The 13,255-nt window shown below is 37.9% G+C and overlaps 1 protein-coding gene across 1 annotated transcript in view; it reads left to right on the forward strand.

Annotated features, from left to right (window-relative positions):
• Window positions 1-13,255, forward strand: part of svep1 (sushi, von Willebrand factor type A, EGF and pentraxin domain containing 1) — a 138,892-nt gene that overhangs the window by 91,070 nt on the left and 34,567 nt on the right. The window contains 13 exon segments of the mRNA XM_038270314.1: window positions 3,892-4,023; window positions 5,256-5,447; window positions 5,563-5,684; window positions 5,761-5,866; window positions 5,946-6,149; window positions 7,103-7,336; window positions 7,444-7,605; window positions 7,754-7,915; window positions 8,217-8,378; window positions 10,543-10,631; window positions 12,641-12,737; window positions 12,809-12,922; window positions 13,011-13,124. Of these exon segments, the coding sequence (XP_038126242.1) occupies window positions 3,892-4,023; window positions 5,256-5,447; window positions 5,563-5,684; window positions 5,761-5,866; window positions 5,946-6,149; window positions 7,103-7,336; window positions 7,444-7,605; window positions 7,754-7,915; window positions 8,217-8,378; window positions 10,543-10,631; window positions 12,641-12,737; window positions 12,809-12,922; window positions 13,011-13,124 (1,890 nt within the window).

Here is a 13,255-nt window from a genome sequence, read left to right on the forward strand (position 1 = left end):
GTAGCAATCGTGCTTTGGAGCAAGAATGTTCTGGGTACGATTCCCGACCCGGGGTCTTTCTGCATGGAGTTTGTTCTCCCTGTGCATGCATGAGTTCTCTCCAGGTACTCCACCTTCCTCCCACAGTCCAAAATCATAACTGTTAGGTTAAATGGCTTCTCTAAATTCTCCATAGGTGTGAGTGTGTGCGTGAATGGTTGTTTGTCCTGTTTGTCTCTGTGTTGCCCTGCGATGGACTGGCGACCTGTCCAGGGTTTACCCCGCCTCTCGCCCATTGACAGCTGGAGATAGGCACCAGCGACCCCAGCCAGGATAAGCAAAATGGAATTGAATGTAACTTGCTTTCTCAAAACTTTAGTATTGGTACATCTAATATTTCTCACTGTAGTCCTTAAGCTACTCAGGGAGCTTGTGTCTTTCCCCAGACACATGACAATTAGAGGAAACATAAGTTATCTAAGGTTAACATTAACAAAAGCCCTTCCCATTCTTCAAAGGAGCAATCTACCTTAACTATTGCTCTAGCTGAGGTTCTAGCTGCAGATGGTTTTGCAGATCATTAGCTGAACATGGCTGCCATTTTTTTTTCATGACTGTACAAACAGTTGTAAAGTTTTCCCTTTTTCCCATGACTGTAGTTCAAACCATATGTGCACCTATTTCATAAAAGCCATCAAGCCTGAAAAGTTAACATGGAAATAAAACATTAAATAACTCATAAATAAAAACAAAGGGTTTAACAGAGCTTGTTGAATTGTTTTCCTTTATTCCTACTTTTTATTTTAGGGTGTAATGTAAATATGGTGATATATTGTAAAGAATAGTTGTTCTTTGTTTAAAGTTAAACTTATTAAACTTGCAGCATTCATGATCTCAGATATGTTTCTCCATTTTGGAGCTTTAATTTCTTCGTAGTTACATAGCACTTACATAAACTTTGTTTTTTGCTCAGAATTTTTTTTTGCAGAATCTTGTTTTATTTTTGCAGATTTGTTTTTTCCTTCTCTTCCTTTGTGCAAACAGCTTCATACACATTTGTTTCTACATTTGAACTCTGAATTCCTTTACTCTTTACTGGACTCTCTAATTCTGTAGCTAAAGTAAACCCTTCCTTAGACAATGGAAATGCAGCTATAAAAAAATCCTCCTGGGAAACTTTATCCCAAACAACTGGGAGTTGATCTACTGTATGTTACAAACACAAATATGGATTGTAAAAGGAGAGTTTACTCAAATAAAATACTCAATACTCAATAAAAAAAAAAAAAAACAAGTAGTTCATTTCTAGAAAGATGTAAAATAATTAAATTGACGTAAAGCTTTTTTTCTTCCATAAAGATTTGAAAAATGTTTCCTGGAGACGATGGAAATATTTTTGACAGCGTTTTGGAAACGAGCTTGATTTACATGTAATGTGATCTGGAGTGAAAACACAGACTGATTGTAAGTCTAGACGTTGTTCAAAGGGCAGTTTGGAAGATGAATTTTAACGCTACAGTATTTATATTTCCACAATCAATGCCTTGATATTATTAATGGGATGTTTTATATCTCCAACGAAAATGTGACCTTTGACTTAATGTTTTGATTTTCATACAGATGTTAGCACCATACCCCACATCTCCTTTAGACTTCTTAGAGATGCAGAATATTATTTCATCTTTGCCTCTTTGTGTATTTCACCATACATCAGGGCTCTCTGACTCCTATATTTTAGAAGTGTCTTTTCTTCTCTTTAATTATGGCAGGATTAGTCCTCCATATGTTAGTAACTAGTTCATTTGTTTCAGGTGCACTGAAATCTAAAACATGCACAACAGCACACCCTTGAGGAGTGACTGTAAACACTCTGGTTTAACATACTGTACTTGAAGAGCTTCTGCATTATTAAGTCAAATAAAAAAATAAAAGTACTCTGAATTAATAAATATATATATCACTTAAGAGGGAAAAAATCTTAATAATGCTTATTTTTCATCTAGAGAGCATAATTGCCTTTTGTTTTTTTTTTCTTCTTTTGTTTCTACTGAAAAAAGAAGCTAATGCGGCATCTTCTCTCTAATATTTGTATTTTAAGCTATGTTGACCAAGCTTTTAAAAATATCAATGCATTTAGTAGAAATAAGAGACGCCAGTCTGTTAGATGCAGCTTCTGTGCAATATGAGAATTAAACATCACATGGTTAATGTGAATCTATCTCTGAGACTAGAGATCCTCTTAAAGCCATATCACTGGTTTGTTTCTTAGACCAAAAAAACTAAGTCAAAGCAGTCAGTTTCATCCATGGTACATTAAACTAAATGAGCCAGATGGTCTCTTAAAAACCCAAGAGTTCTGTTGAACACCTGCTTTTGTTATGAAGATCTGATAAACAATCTGTTCAGACTAATCTTCCAGCAGAGGAGGGCTTTGAGGCCAGTCTACCAAACAGACTAAATATTGGACACTTTATCTTGGCACTCTAGCTGCACCAAAACAGCTTCAATTCACTCTGACTTTCTATTTACACATTATTCACACTGCTGCGTTCTCATGCAGAAGGTTCTGGTCTGAGTTAATGAACGCAACTGGGCCCCTAGCCTAGCAAACAAGTCAAAGTAATTCAATCCCACCTGTCTGCGGAGGTGCGCCCCCATCAAAAGGCTTCAATAACACACACACCCACACTTGCACACTAATAACAGAGTGCTGCGGCTGCTCTGGGTCCACACGACGTCAGCCCAGCAGCGCTTCAACGTCAGTGTTTTGTTTTTCCAGGCCCACACCCTGATGCCAGCTCTATTTATAGTCATGGCTCTTTAGGAGCACACATATAAACACACACACTATAAGCTAAATATAAAGGCAGACTCCAGACGTTTGTCAGCCTTTCTGGAACGTTATTTCCCGTTGTTAATAGTGAAGGTGGATTGGGGTCCAGTGAAGGCAAATCACTAACTTTTCCCATAGTTTCAATTCTGCATCTCTTCCACTTACAGATGTGCTTATTGTTTTAATTTATTATTCTCACATTTGTTTTTTTGCACCTGCCATCAAAGTTTGAGAGCATCACACTTTAGATCAAATTTTATGCAATGACGTTTTTCAACAACGTGCTAATTGCAATGTTTTCATCCTCTAAAGGATCTGTTCAAAAGCTTTTTTTTATCCAGATTAACTGGAAATATGTATATATATATATATATATATATATATATATATATATATATATATATATATATATATATATATATATATATATATATATATATATATATAGAGAGAGAGAGAGAGAGAGAGAGAGAGAGAGAGAGAGAGAGAGAGAGAGAGAGAGAGAGAGAGAGAGAGAGAGAGAGAGAGAGAGAGAGAGAGAGAGAGAGCCAAATCCCAGAAGCAGGCTAAGTCTGAACGGCCAACTGGGGATTCAAGGAAACAGAAGCAGGCATACAAAACCAACACAGAAGCCCTGATCTATAAATATTTTCTATGTTAGTAAAAGTAACGGGAACCTAGTTTCAAAAGGTTCTCTGCCTGGGAAAGATACAGCTGAGCAGACACTCTCTGAGCCAGTTTTCATGTTAAAGAGATGAAATAGAGCACATATAGTTCAATAAAGTAAAAGCTGAACCCATAACTCTGTCTAAGAGAGAAACAGGACTAAATAAGTCTGTCTTATGGGTAAAACTGATAGTTGGTTCGAACGGAGTGGACCTGGTAATAAACACAACTACTGGTTGTTTAGGGTGACTAATAGAAAAAAGGAAACATTCTTTCACTATTTTTTTTTCTCATTGTTGTGGTTTGTTTTTGTTCATGGGGATACTGAATACCGCCACAGTGATTTGGTTCAGTTCTAAGATCAATTCTTCACTTCATTTTTCTTCCCTTTCAATCACTTTTTTTGTCCACAGGTGGTCGCCTTACTGTGACCAGCAGCCATAAACCAGGCTTCCTGTTCCCAGTAGGAGAAACTGTGGTCCAGTACACTGCAACAGATGCAGCAGGAAACAACCGCGTCTGCAACCTCACCATAACTGTTCAAGGTTTGACTGGAAAACCTATTCACTTCTACGGCGATTCATATTTTTTTTATTTTTTTTGTTCATTTTATTCCATTTTTTATTTAAATAGATATGAAAAATAATGCTTTTTTCACCTAGAAACAACCGTATTTATGTTGTTTTTAGAGGGTAAACAAATATCAACAGAAAAGCACTCTGATGAGATTAAAAATAACCAAAATGCAAGAAGGGGATATAAAAAAAATAGTGAAATATAGTATAAAAAACTCTTGCTGTTTAGAATATCTCACTGTATTTTCATAAGTTATAATCCCACTGTAAAGCTAATATTTTGAGTAACTCAATTCATAAAATGACACCAAAGTCAAAGTTATAACTATTTATTACATATATATATAGTTAAAGATGTTATTTTTAATAATCATACCAGTGGAAAGTCAAGTTATTCAAAATATGAACCAATTATCACATAAGACTACTGAAAATATTTTATACATATAAATCTATGCCAATTAAAAAAAAATTTTATGTACAATTTAGTTCATAAACTCAAAACCTGGTTGTTTTGTTATGAAGGTAATCAGCCTGTGGCAGAGCTGAAGAGGTGAGGAAGGTTAGACTGCTTTTATATACATCTAAAATAGTTCTCTTTAGCTTGTGCTCATTGCTTATTGCTTACATTGTTAATATGCCTTAGATTCTAGGTGGGCTTTAGGATCAGGTGGATTTTCTGGTCATCCAACAACAGTAATGCTGTCATTATAAAAGCTCATATCGGTGCATTTTTACTAATAATTTGAGGGCATGTGCCAAGTCCTGCTGGAAAATAAACCCTCCATGAAGCTTGTTGAAATATATAGACATATGAGTCTTTAAAATGACCTGGTGAATAGCTGCCCTAACTTTGAACTTAAATACACATCCACCACCAGATGAAGACATGGCTTCCAAGGAGACTTCACACTAGACCAGAGGCAACTGAGGAGCTGATATATTTGTTAATGAGGATCCAGCACACTGTATACTGCCTACTTATACGTTCCAGATTTAAATATCAATACTAAAATAATTTTTTATTGGCTTTAAGTACTATTTTAATTTCCTAATAAACTAAGGGTTGGGTATATGATTCTGTGTATGCACTTAAGTCAAAATAATCAGAAATAAAAATGTACTGAGGTGCATCAAAAGACGCTGGCTGCACCTGCATGATGTGTTATTGATATATCCTGTTGTGTTTTCGTCTCGCCCAGGGATGACTTGTGATCAGCCGTACGTCCCGGTGAACGGAGAGTTCATCTGCATTGAAGAAGAGGATGGAGTTAATTGTACTCTGCAGTGTAAAGAAGGATACAGCTTCGCTCAAGATGCAGTGCACAGCTATTTCTGTGCCTACAATGGAGTTTGGGAGCCGGCTTACTCTTCAGACAGACCAGACTGCTCATGTGAGTGCACAAATGCTTCTGGAATATGTTTTCTGACCTCAGAAGGGATTTATAGTCAAATCTCTGTTATAAAATGAAATACAGCATATTCTTCTTTTTTTTGTTTCTGTTTCAGTGAACCGTATAGCCAATAATGGGTATAAGCCCTTTGAGATGCTGTTTAAAGCATCTCGATGTGATGATGCAGACCTCATCAAGTCGTTTGCTGGTGATTTTAATGCTAAACTGGGAAGCATGGTAAGGAGCAATGCATACACACTCCATGAAGCATACATGCAGCCTGCTTAACTGTGCTCCCTCCCCTTCTCTTTAGCTTCCAAACATTTGTAGCAGCGATGAAATCACCTGTAAGCTGGAGGTCATGTCTCAGGGTCACTGTCTAGAGTACAACTATGACTATGAGAATGGATATTCTATTGGTAGGTGATCCCTCTAGTGTTAAAATGTTTAATTTGCAATTTCAGTGAACAGTTATGACTTTATTGTTCATAACAACAGCACCAGGAGGGTGGGCCAACAACTGGGGCTCTCAGGGTGCACAGGACTATGCCTACTTTGAGTCAGGCTTCGTCACAGGGACCAGGCAGCTCCCGAGTCGTCAGCAGGAAAGCAGCGCGAGACCTCATCACCGCAGCAAGAGGCACAGAAAGATCAGAGGTCCAACCAGAGACCACAAGATCCAAATTTATTTCAACATCACAGGTAGAATAATACTCAGTGTTTCTGGATGCCCTGTACAGCAAATAGATTAGCAACAACACAAATTGGAATTAACAAAGAATATGGCAGACTGTGGGTGGTCTGCATGGGTACACTCCTCTTTAGGCGCCATGCAGCAGGTTAGCCTTCTCACTGTTTTGTTTCTGGGTGTTGCATGAAGAAATCTGGTATAGGATGAGCAGTTTTTCTAAAATGTGTGACCCAGATCCCTCGCAGTAAATGGATCACACCGTGTAGCTGCAATGAATAACCCATGCTAATAGATGATTCAGTTTTTTTGATTACTTATAGTTATACTTTATAAAGAGCATTTAGATACCAGCGTGCCCCTAACCTCCCCGATGAAAAAGGGAGGAGAAGACGCACTCTTTCTATTTATACAAACTGACTAGTAGCTGAGACCAAGCTGCACTGAGTGTTTAAAGCACACGTTTAAAAGCAAACTGTCTTTGCTGAGCTTTTTAAGAAAGCCTCTGGTGTTGTATTTAATCAGAAGGAGATGGAGAAAAACGTTGAGCAATAATATAATTGTTAAAGTGCTAATTCAATTAATATTTTGATTTAAATATAGTTATTCGATCTTGAGTTGACAATTGCTGTTTTAGTCTACACTTGCTCGAGCATGATAACAGTAATCTCTCATTTTGCTTATAAAACTACTGTGATAACACCCAATTCCTCTTCCCAGCCCTTATTAGAAAGGCTGAAACTAATGATGAGGATGCAGACACCTCCCATAGCTTTAGAAAAACCTACTTTTTAGTTTCTCCATTGGTATTAAAAGCATTGTGGAGATCCGGGAGATAATTTAGTGGTCTCAATGCTGGAAAAAACAGAGCTGAAACCCAGAAATAACACTACAAAACACTCATTTGTTTTTTTTTTCTCCAGTAGTCTCTTTATGTCAACGCATTAATCTTTGCCCATTCCCCCAGCAAGCATCCCTCTGCCTCTGTCGAGGAACGACTCAGTGGAGGTGGCCAATCAGAAGAGGCTTTTGCGTACTCTAGAACAGCTCACCAATCGGTTGAAACGGACCTTGGCGAAACAGCCATTGTCCAGTTACCACTTATCCTCAGAGATGATCATTGCTGATCCCAGATCACTTGAGAGCAAAAAGGCCTCCCTGTTCTGCAGGCCAGGCTCTGTGCTCAAAGGCAGAATGTGTGGTAAGATTAAAAAAATAATATATTTAAGTTAAATAAATTAAAATGTATGCACATAGCATTAACACGACCAAGGGTGTCACTAAGTGTAGAATTTCTTTTCTTTGCAGTCCAATGTCCAGTGGGAACATATTTTTCTCTGGAACATAATGAGTGTGAGAGCTGCTGGCTTGGGTCCTACCAAGACCAGGAAGGTCAGCTGGAGTGCAAGTCCTGCCCTGAAGGAACATCTACAGCCTATCTGCACTCCCGCAGCGTCAGCGAGTGCAAAGGTGTGTTTCATTGATGGAAATACTCTTAAGCCTATGCATTTTGGTTTATCCTTCAGCAGCAAAATGTTTCGTTCTAATAATGTTCCTCACATGTTTAAAGTAAAGTTTTTTCAGTTTTGTTGGTGCTGTTATATGTGTGTGTCTGCAGGGCAGTGTAAACCCGGCAGTCACTCTCTGAATGGGCTGGAGATCTGCGAGTCCTGTCCACTGGGTCACTTCCAGCCTGGTTATGGTGCCAGGAAATGTTTAGCCTGTCCTGGTGGGACTTCCACCGTCACCAGAGGAGCAGTGGATGAGGCCGAGTGTGGAGGTGAAGCAGACTGATAATACTGTAGCTTTATCATCTTTAATTATATAGAGCGGGACTTATTTTTTGTTTCTAATGTGGATGGAAAAAGAACTGAAATGATAATAATAACAAAATGTCCAAACGCTAGCTGACAGCTCATCATCTTTGCTTTCACAAGCAGACCAGTATGACTATTGCCATAAGGTTCTATATGATTTATGAGTGTCCACATTAGGCTTTAATGTACTTTTCCCTTTTATTTCTAATAACCATGAATTTTATTGTTCACTCCTTTTTCCATCCTCCTCTGATATCTCTTCAGTTCCCTGCAATGCGGGTCATTTTTCTCGCACTGGTCTGGTTCCCTGCTACCCTTGTCCAAGAGATTACTACCAGCCCGACCATGGGCGCTCCTACTGCCTCTCCTGTCCCTTCTATGGAACCACCACAATAATCGGAGCATCCAGCATACAGCACTGCTCAAGTAAGTGATCCAGGCCTGAAAGGGTTTTTTTTTTTTCTGCAACACTGTCAAATCTTAAATCTTTACTTATTTTGCCATGTATGATGGAATTGATTTTTTCATTTTTTTTTTTTGGAAAATCATTAAGCCATATTTGTTTCAGTCATTTAATATCCAGAAATGCTTGTTTTTGTTTATTATATGCATAGGAACTGATGGTTTATCTGCGTATTGATTGAAATTGGGGCTTTTGAATGGTACTCAAAGCAATTACTTGTTGGGTTCAGCCATTGTATAGCTTATTTGGTAATATGTTTCATGCCTCTTCCTGGCTCATTTCTTAAGTGATTTATTTAATATTTTTTGCATAAAGTTATCTTCTTTCCTGATGCTGCTTTCAATTGTTTTACATACAATAATCCCATTTAGAGTAAAACACCAACTGAAAGCTGCCTGAACCGTATTTCACAGTCAGGATGGTTTTAGGCTTTCTCTTTCTTCCTCCATCATTATGGCCAGATATTTTATTTTAGTTCCTTCAGTGCATGAAAAATGCCTTCATAAAATAAGACTGAGCTCCTAAAAATATTTAACTTTGTGACCAATGTCATCCTGAGCAATAGGCCGACTGGAAATCGTTTTGCTTTTGTTTATCATTGCATGACTATTTTAAAATATCTTCAGGCATGTGTTTTTGATTTTTTTTTTGAAGATCCTTATTTGTTCTTGTATTTTGGTTAGTTTTTTTTATTATTATATATTTTATCACACAAAGAGTTTGAGAGTTCCTTTTAAAATGTGCATTTTTTTATACCAGATAATTGGTCAAAAGCCATGATTACAGAGGAGGATTAGGGCCATAAAAAAGGCCTCTAAAGTTCTCCCATTATCTGTAACAAAAGTGCTGAAAACCTGAGTTCTTTTTTAGTCACGATTAAAAACCAATTTGTTTAGAATTGCCTTTGACTGTTGAAGTTAAACTGCTAACTGAGGTATTATTAGTTTAAGGTTGAGGTCCAAATGTCTTATTTTCTTCTCTACCTGTTTGCTTTTATTCTGCGTTTTTGTTGTCCAAATGTTTTACAAATGATTTTGCTTGTATTCTGAATTTATTTTTCTTCTATTTTATCATCTTATTCATGTAAAGCACTTTTTTGTCCATGTACTGAATTGTGCTACAAATGAATTGTGCCTTGCCTTGCCTATATAAAACCAAAGAGGCAGTCTGACTTTAATCTCAGCATTCTCACTTGATAAAAATTTTATTTTTTAATCTTGGAACTCTGGCTTTATTCTCAGAATTATGAACTTATTATCAGAATTATTTAATCTAAAAATTATTCTCAGGAAACTCCGACTACTTGTAATATTGTGTTTGTCGGTCGATTTCTATGTAATTTGACTCCTAATTGTGAGATTAAAGTCAGTATTCTGAGAATAATCATAGTTCAAAAACCCCTTTTTCCAGTGGTCTTCTTTTTAATGTCTCTAATCTTCTTCCATGCACAACATGGTTAGATTAATCTAATTATTGAAATAATTATTTTAACTGTAATAATGGCACCGTTATTAGGGTTATAATGGTATAGTTTATAGACATCTGAATTTGAGGAGAAAAGGATTAGTGCTGTAAGTTATCATGTTGCCTTTTCGTTCAGTGGGTTAAACTATTTCCACAGAGTTAGGCCTACATGTGAGTTATATTACGTCTCAGTAGGCCAGGTCAATAAATGTTGACATTGCTGTGCAGGAACTGCCCATGTCTAACACCACTTGTGTGGTGGCTGATCTGTCTCTTGACAGCTCAATCCAGTTGGAAACAGGATTGCTGAGGAGGATTAGGAGACATGGTAATAATAAGGCTTTTATTGCTGTGAAGCAATAGAAATAAACCACACTGAATGCCTAAGCGCAAGAATGAACAGTGGTTAGAGCAAAGTGCCAGTTATGAATATAACTACAGGCCTATTTCTGCCAGGACTATAGCTAATGAAAAGTTATTTCTCTTGTAGCTCTGTAGATTTCCTGCATGAAAAGGAGTTGATCCCAGTGGATTAAAGGAGGCTCTGACTTTTGCCCTAATGCAATAAGTTTTATTAAAATCTAAATCTTCATGGCTTTTTTTTTTTATTTCACAAGACTTCTTCCTGCTTACATCCTCTGTTCTCTCCATGTCATTGTTTAGGTTTTGGCTCAAGCTTTCTGGCTAAGGAGGAGAGTGTAACCGATGCTCCAAAAGTGGAGGTCAGCGAGGAATACGAAGTCAGCAGTCAGGTGATTATTCATTTGTTTAAAATCTGCTTTCACTCTGCCGCCTGGATGGGTTTATCTAGAATAAAACATGTTTAGGGTCAAGCAAATCAGGGCATATTGGGAAATATCTAGTTCTGTCAATTCTATGAAAGCTTGCCTGTTGCATACGATGCAGTCTTGTATTATGATGAATTACTTATCTGAAGTTGTAATGTTCTTTTCATTTCATTGTATAATTTATTTATTTATTTTCTGCATTTAAATCAGCCAGGGATAACATTTCCAACATGCACTGCAAAAATAGAAATCTGAATATTTTTTTCTTGAAATAAGTGCATCTTTCTTAAATTAAGCAGATAAGTCAGATATTCTGCCAATGGAATAAGACAATTTGCATTTAAAATGATAAAAAAGCAATTGCATTGTCTGATTTCAAGTGTAAAATATCCAATTATCTTATTCTAAGAGATGCCATTTGCATATTATCTTATTTACCTACTAAAATAAGGTGGAATACACTTATTTGAAGATATTTTTTAGCAATGTTTTTAAATCAGTGTGCAACTTCTATGTATATTTCTACGAAATGAAATGTATCTAGAGCCCGATATTGTCATGATGGGTTTAAGGTTCTTAGCCCACATGCAGAACACAAGGGAGGCTGGGTAAAAGTTTAACAGAGTTTATTGAAGGTTCAGAAAACACAAGATAATGTACAGGATCTGGAACAGGTCCAGGCTGGTTCACTGAAGTCTGCAGAGGTGATAGTTTGATTAGCAGGGCAGGCAGATGAGTTATGAGTCTTTAGATAATTCAGATTCTACCTTGACTGGGTCCGGGCTTCTCTTTGAGAGAGAGGGAACCGTTGGGTCCAGAGACTGTTGGTTCAGCAGAGTACAGGAGCAGCTGCAGCGTCTAGCTTCTGACTTTGAATGGCAGACCTTGATCAGAGTTTCCAGCTCTTCACTGAGAGCAGCAGGGGAATCCACATAGGAATCTTCAGGATTGGCTCACCAGGGCAGATTGGCAGGTTAAGCTCACCCAGAGCTTCAGGCTAGAGACAGGTTTCCAAACTAAGGTCAACACTGCGGCGTCGAAGGAAGGTCTGGCAGCTGGTTATAAAGGGGAGGTCTCCTGATGAGTAGATGCGTCTCAGGTGTGCTGGAAGGCTCCAGCTCCAGGAGACACACGGCGCACTCTGCTGGAGGAAGGTGGTACAGCTCCAGATCCCAACAGATATCTGATTTAGCTTTAGGGGGGGAAAAAACTAGATCTTATATATGTTTTTATATGGCTATGTGCTTTAAAGAAAACTGTTTTGTTAAAAGTTACACTTCAGTGTGAATCGTATTTGTATTACAAAATCCCCCCCCCCCCCAAAAAAAAAAAAAAAATGGGGCTAATTGAGAAAGACCCTAACATTTTTTTGAAATAATAACTGCTGTTGGATATCTGGATGAGTTATTGTGTATGTTCTTTGCAGTGCTAGTTATCACAGAATTACTTTTGAAATGCCTTGCAGATGTGCATTGCAGATAACCTATGCCGGTGTTGAAAAATTAAAAACAACATAAAAGAACCTAACCTAGCATCAGCCAGATTGACATAATTCTGGTAATTTGTGTATAATGTATTCAAACTCTAACAGCAGCAGTAGCACAGATTTTTGGTGTGGTAGTGTCTATTTTTGCAAGCCCCAGAAAGTCGAAGTTTGCTTGAGATACGATTGCGTAAGCCAGTGTTTCCCAACCCTGCTCCCTAGGGTCCACTGCACAGTCTGTCTCTGATCCAGTTCATCTGAAATGATTATATTACTGCCTCTGCCACCACTGGGGGTCAAAGAGAGGAGCTGCTGAAGCTTGATTTAGCAAAACATCTGTGTGTGTGTGTGTGTGTATATGGCAAGAAAATCAATGCAGAAAAGTGTGATGGGGGTATGACAATTTTAAAATATTCAGATATGTCAGCATAGGGAAACAGTAACAACCATAAGTTGCCTTTAAATGAAACTCTAAATTCTCTTCCTGCAGGTTTTCCATGAGTGTTTTCTGAATCCCTGTCAGAATGAGGGAACATGCGAGGAGGTAGGAGCAGGCTACGTCTGCACCTGTATGCCTGGCTTCACAGGTAAACCGCAGAGTTGTTATACATCGTTGTTATGAAACCATCAGCATCATCCACTAATATTTCTCTCTCAGGTGCAAAGTGTGAAGTCAACATAAATGAGTGTGATTCCGCTCCCTGCCAGAACAGTGGCCTGTGTGTTGATGGGACTGGAGACTTCCAGTGTCAATGCAAGCCTGGCTTCTTAGGTAGAAAATCAGTGATCTTGCTATTACTGCACTGAAGAGTCACTGTAACTTTAAAGGCTATGAAAGACTTTCTGTTTGTCTGATTTAGGCTCCCTGTGTGAGGATGAGGTAAACGAGTGCATGTCCTCCCCCTGTTTGAATGAGGGGCTGTGTGTGGACGAAGTCAATAAGTTCACCTGCAGTTGTGCTGAGGGCTTCACAGGTTAGTAGTAAATATGTCTTAAGAGCATCCAGCTAGTCTTTTTTTGTTTTCAATTGTAAAGTTTCTAATTGCTCCAGAAACCATCCTTCAAATCTAAAGAAAAACCCATTTGCAGTTTCTTGCTAATCAGA

The sequence above is a fragment of the Cyprinodon tularosa genome, unplaced genomic scaffold (assembly GCF_016077235.1).
Source record: "Cyprinodon tularosa strain WSP-4 unplaced genomic scaffold, ASM1607723v1 ctg76, whole genome shotgun sequence".
Taxonomy (NCBI): Eukaryota; Metazoa; Chordata; class Actinopteri; order Cyprinodontiformes; family Cyprinodontidae; genus Cyprinodon; species Cyprinodon tularosa.